This window comes from Mycetomoellerius zeteki, unplaced genomic scaffold (assembly GCF_001594055.1).
Source record: "Mycetomoellerius zeteki isolate Tzet28-1 unplaced genomic scaffold, Tzet1.0 scaffold415, whole genome shotgun sequence".
Classification (NCBI taxonomy): Eukaryota; Metazoa; Arthropoda; class Insecta; order Hymenoptera; family Formicidae; genus Mycetomoellerius; species Mycetomoellerius zeteki.
Window position 1 is genome coordinate 524,059 of NW_017257409.1, and position 6,472 is coordinate 530,530.

General features: G+C 30.2%; 1 protein-coding gene across 3 annotated transcripts in view; it reads left to right on the forward strand.

Moving 5' to 3' along the window:
* The window catches only part of LOC108726370 (mitochondrial basic amino acids transporter), a 16,035-nt gene extending 11,110 nt beyond the window's left edge, over positions 1–4,925 (forward strand). Inside the window, exons 2-5 of one of the 3 annotated variants that reach the window (XM_018453874.1) lie at positions 1,532–1,667; positions 2,487–2,738; positions 3,547–3,674; positions 3,769–4,925. In XM_018453874.1, the coding sequence (XP_018309376.1) occupies positions 2,699–2,738; positions 3,547–3,674; positions 3,769–4,863 (1,263 nt within the window). In that variant the 5' untranslated portion in view covers positions 1,532–1,667; positions 2,487–2,698 and the 3' untranslated portion in view covers positions 4,864–4,925. Of the gene's footprint in view, positions 1–1,499; positions 1,668–2,486; positions 2,739–3,546; positions 3,675–3,768 lie in introns of those variants that run through there. The other 2 variants (XM_018453876.1, XM_018453875.1) reach the window with 2 other exon arrangements.
* Positions 4,926–6,472: the final 1,547 nt, after the last annotated feature.

Consider the following 6,472-nt stretch of genomic DNA (forward strand, 5'->3'; position numbering starts at 1 on the left):
GAGTAAATATTTATTTAAAATCTGCAAATTTTTTTTCTGTGTAATATATAAGTCTATTATATAATGTTTCTTGATCTAAAATTTTTACTCCTTGCCATTTAAAATGGTGATCAAACTCGATACAATGACTAAATCAGAGAGAATCTGTTTTTTTTTCTTGATGTCCGAACAATGTTTATTTATTCTGGTTTTGAGTTGTCTCTTAATCCAATATATGTAGCGTCGCATTTGCTTGACTAATTGCATATAACAAATTGTTTTTAAAAAATTTTATCAATAGGAATACAAATAAAAACAAGTTTAAAAATGTATATGAAAATGTTTTTTAATAACTATATCTTTAAAACAAACGAATAATTATTTTTTATAAAAGATCTTATTCGACATTTTTAAATAGAGTATCTCTATTTAAATTGTCTGCAATTTATATTGCATTTAAATATAAATAATATTCAAGGTGTAATGTAAAGTTATTCAAAAAAACCAATGACGCTTGAGCAATCATGTAAGTTATTTTTAGACATTAAGTATACGTTTCTTTTTTAATATATATATATATATATACATATGAAAATCTGTTTGTATTTAGTAAACTAGTGAATTTGATGACTTACAAAGCGGTTGGACATTACCATGATGATAGTTGGACAATTCAGATTTTTAACGCGTATTGTAGTATTGATAAGGACCTTAACCATAGATCGAAACGTTTACGATTAATTTACGATTAACATACATGTAATTGTTTAATTCTTTAATTTTTTAATGCACACAATAAATATCTTGTGATTGGCTCAAATAGGCTTATTAGGCTAATTTTTATTATTAAGTTATATTGCACTATTTTATGAATGAAACTCTGGTCTAAGATGATCTCTACAAATGATTCTCTGTATGAGAAGTGAAACAATATGAAACAACTTTATTAACAATATTAATATGGTCTCAAGTAACAAGATGAATGTAATGCAAAGTAATTATAATTTCACACAATTTCATAAAGTTAATTAAAATAATTTAACAATATTAATTGATACACTTAATGTATAAAGTACATTGTTTTAGATAATTTTTTTTTTATAGTAAAAGATTAATGTTCTCGATATCTTTCTGAATATATTTCATAATTATATTTTTATGTCACACCTTTTCAATTAAATTAAAAGAAATGTTTAACTTTATTGTATGGATTGAGAGATCTCAATACGATATTGCCATCTTAGATTATACATATTATTTATGTATTGTGATCTTTCATGTTTCATCTTCGCAATGACTAAAATAACTCGTCTTATTAGTATCATGTTATTGATTGTAATAATCACATAAACACTTGCAAATGATACCAATATAAAATGAAATAAATGTATTCTGAGCAATATTGAGACTCAATCAGTCTTATCGTGGAATGCTTGACCCATGCTTCACTTGATCACGATGGTAGTTTATTGCGAATGTGTAAATGTTACTAACATATTTTTCAACAATATTTAGCACACTGTTACAATGACCATTTGTGTTGGTATGTCAGTGGTTTGATAATGCAAACGATGATCTGTGCACCAAGAAGCTGGAAGAAGTATCGATTTCAGTAAGAAAGAAGATTCGATGAAGGAAGCATGCAGAACGATTATTTTTGTTTAGACGTTACGTACATGTGATTTTTGGTAAGAGACAAACGAAAAAGTGATGCGTTAGAATTTATTCGGCATCTTTTGATAAGTGAAGTTTTGACAAAAACTATGTATAACTTCGGGTGAAACAGTGTTATTTAAAACAAATTATTAATACTTTTGAACCTTTCGTGGGTATTTTCTTTAGAGATGCCAAAAGGTTCGCGAGTTATTGCCGTGTCTTGATCCATTGCCAATGCCAACGTTTCCGTGAACTTTGCTGTTTACGAAACGTTGGCATTAGCAATGGATCACGCAACACGGCGATAACCCGCAAACCTTTTGGCACCTCTGAGAAAACAAATTATTCATTAAAATAATGCAACACCGATGAAAATAAAAATCAGAGCTTAAGTTGTATATGAAGAAAGAGTGACAGAAGCGTAAATGCAGCTTCTAGGAGATGAAAATTGAGACAACGAAAAGTAAAAGTAGAGTGAACGGTTCCTTAGTAATCATACAATATGTATATAACAAAATATATGAATACATTAATTTATAACAAATTTAAACGTACTTAGTTTAAATCGATGCTAGAAAAAAAATGTCCTATGTAAAATAAAAAGGAATAAAAAAATATCTAACTCTATTAAATTAATTCAAAATATTGCCATAATTTAATTTTTACTTTTGCAAACCATTTGATAATATTTAAAACACTTAAAAGTAAATATTTTATAATATTTAATAATATTTAATAATATTTAAAAAAAAATTATAAAACATTGTTAAAATCGGTAATTAAAATATTTCTATAATACAAAATAGACTTTAGCTGGTTTAAAATTTTTTATTGTTGACTAATTGTTTCAGGAACAAGTGGATATTATTTTGTTTAAAGTTTAATTTAAAGGAATCAGTTATCAGTCTTTCATGGATTCGAATTTATTGGCCTCTATAATTAACCGATCTACAACATATACAACTTTCGATGCATATTTAAAAGGAACGAGATTTGAAGACGAGCCTTATAGAAGCAGACGATATTACAAGTGGAAGGTCATTGCAGATAGTACGGGGCAAAGATGGCTTATTCGCTTGATTTTCTTGCTGGATGTTTGGGAGGTAAAGTTTTGTGTATATACAAATTAAATTACTGATTTAAGTATATTTTTTGAAACTTTAATTATGTTTTTTTTAAGTGTTTTGATATAATTTATATTATTAAAATTATTTACTGCTTTTAAAATTTGTCGTTCGTTTGATAAAAACGTGCACTTACAATTAGTAATGGAAGTTCATCATTCACTTTTCGTGTGATATTTAAGCTGTTTAAATAAAAAGATTCAGATTGTGTTAATAGAAGTTAAAGTTATTCGTTTTCTATACGGGATTCGAGAATTACAGCTGATTAGTTTCAACATTTTCCTGTTGAGCACCCTGTATAATTTGGTACTGAGTTGTTTAAATGGTCAATAATAACAAACAATTATTTTATCATATGACTTGGTTATCACAGATCAAGACTAACACATTTAGAAAACTTATAATTCCCTGTTTTATCAAATTGACGCAATTAATAATTCTGCTAATTTATATCAGTTCACGTTTTAATTTGTTAGAACAAGTTATATATCTTTAAAAGAATGTTGCCAAATCATTCAATCTTTTTATTGCATCAGGAAAGTTTTAATAAATATAAAAAATACAATACAGCAATCCAAACAACATTGTTATTGGTATAGATATACCTTATTTACCTTAATAGTACTACTAGTAATACTACATAGTAAGTAATACTTGATAAATTAAATTTTGATATGTAGATACCTCATATACATATATTGAAGTTACTCTATCTGAAGACGTATTTGAGACATGCGTGTTATTTGGGAAACATATCACATAATAAAATCCATCTTATAAATTTTAGGATGTGCCGGTATTATGGTGGGATATCCTTTGGATACGGTCAAGGTCCACATGCAGACTCAAGACTGCCGCAATCCAAAATATCGAGGCACCTGGGATTGTTTGCGAACCATATTCGCGAAAGAATCGGTAATTTATTACAACAAATTGGATTTAAAGTTCAGTCGTTTTCACATTTGTAGGTAAAATCTATTAATATTATTATTTATATATTTTCGTGTAGGTGACTGGCCTTTATAAAGGAATGACTTCGCCAATCGCAGGGGTGGCTGTGGTAAACGCCATTGTTTTCGGTGTTTACGGATATACTCAGCGGAACCTATCCGAACCTGATCGATTGTCATCGTATTTCTTGGCTGGTGCATCTGCCGGGTTTGCTCAAACTCTTGTTTCAAGTCCAATAGAGTTAGCAAAAACACGTCTGCAATTGCAATCCACGAGCCAAGGTAATTTTCAAGGACCGATGCAGTGCTTGAGGAACATCTATAGGCAGGATGGTTATCGTGGCGTCTTTAAGGGTCTAGGTATTACATTCCTTAGGGAAGGACCGAGTTATGGTGTGTACTTCGTGACCTATGAGATGCTAACCAAAACGTCCTCGAAGCAACCGATTTCGACGTTTCATATGTTGTTGGCCGGAGGATTTGCTGGTACAGCTTCTTGGGTGATTTCTTATCCTATTGATGTCATCAAGTCGCGCATACAAGCGGAAAGTAGTAATCGTTACTCGGGAGCTTTGGATTGTCTCAAGAAGTCTATTCGTGCTGAAGGATACAGCTGTTTGTATCGGGGCTTGAATTCGACGATTCTTCGAGCGTTTCCAACGAACGCGGCGACTTTCGCTGTAGTCACATGGACGTTCCGATTATTTGGTGAACAACCAAATGAGGTACCGAAGAGGAAGGATGTCATGTTGAGAACGGTGCAGACGAAAAACCATGCGACAAAAGGTTATGAATCCTTCGCTAGTAAGTGGAACGTGTTCTTTGATAGTATTTCGAGAAGTAATGGTTTTGTTACTCCATCATACTCCGTCGGATCTATGTTGCCGATTAGCAGGCAACTAATGCCAGATAATAGTGCTTGCTTGGTCCACAACTACAGACGATCGGGTTGTAAGTATGAGAACGCGTTGAAGCAGAAGAATATATCCGAGAGTTGGGAGGAGAGAAAAAGAAAATCGAAAAACGATGAAGGAGTTGAGGAGGATGACTATGTCGACGAAAAAAAGGACTATGACAATGTTAAGATAGTCATAAACACGTGTACTTGTAATCTGCAACGCGTACTCGATGTCTCAAATCTAGATAATACTTGATGTCACCGCAGTTGACGAAATCTAACATGTGATGTGTATTTTAGTGCAATATGTGTAAGAAAGGAATATAATATCTATTTAAATAGATTTTTCTCTTATAATTAATTTAATTAATGACGAATGCATATACATATCGCTCCCTTACTTAAAAAACAATACAACAAAAAAAATGATTTTTGAATTATTACAATGAATGAGTTAGGTAAATATTATCCTATCAATCATCAAAAGTGAATTAACTTAACTTCATAAAATATCATTAAAACATTACAAAAAGGATGATTTTTTAAGGATTATGAAACGAATATGACACAAGAAATGACGTTTAATCGTGTTAAGAAAATATTCTTTTGCAGGAATATATTATTTAATTATTCAATAACTTTCTGTCAAGTTAAAAAATAATAATTCCTTTCTTCTAGGAAACTTATTTTTTTGAGTTGCATCACTTTTAAAATAAGGGAATGACATGTACATACATATATCACGAGACAACGCGTAAAATGGATGAGTTCTTAGGTGGGATTTACAAACATCAGAAAAAAGGCCATGTTGGTCTGCTGTTGACAATAAAACATCCATGAATGACACCGGTGTACTGGCAATTCTGTTTGTCGAATATCCATCAGGTATTAATAATATTATTTTATAACAATTGTCCGATATATCGAATGTGTATTAGCTTTATATTAATACAGTACCAGTAGCGAATCTTTATACTTACCATATGTGCACAACAGAGTTTTATTTTTTGTAAGTATATAAACTATACAAGATAGAACACACAAAAAGACGCAGTATTATGTAATAACTATGTTCTAATAAAATGATAATAAGATGATGTTTGCCTCAAAATTGGGCTCTGAGATATTATAAAAATAAATAAAATATTAATTGACATATAATTTATTCATATAAACTAAAAAAAATTTCCTTTTCTACTTGAAAAAAAATTCAGAATTGATAATACAAAAATGAAAGTCTTTGGAAGTACTCTTAATATTTCTGGATTAGAAATGAGATGCAAAAGATTTCATAATTCAGAGATTTAAAAAAAATTATTTTTTGATTCTTTGTTCTGTCTGGGATAATACTGTTGAAAGTTATACTAGTTCTACATTGTTAATTGATATTGAGCTAGCATATATCTAATATTGAAACAATACCAAATTTCTAATAGATACGACATTGACAATCAATATTGCACCAGATACTCGTATATCATTCCAATATTACGATAATATTGAATCAATATTGGCATATAGTAGCCTGCCAATATTAAAATTCCGACATTCGATACTGGACCACTTGTAAGTCCCAACCTAGATAGCTTGATTGAAGTATGTTCTTACGTTAAGAATGTAAAGTTGGAGCTGGATTAAAGTTAGAAACTTACTAGAAAAATGTATTTTCAATTCAACAATTGAAGTAATTGAGTAAGCAGAGAAATGACTATACATTTGTGTGAATGTGAGTGTATATTATGCGGGGTCTATAATAGAAGTCGTAGCGGTCGTAGGGTCTTAAGTCATAGAAAATTGACCAATCATAGTCGATTATTCTTCTCATATTCAAGTGTGATTGGTTAATTTTCTACGATTTAAGACTC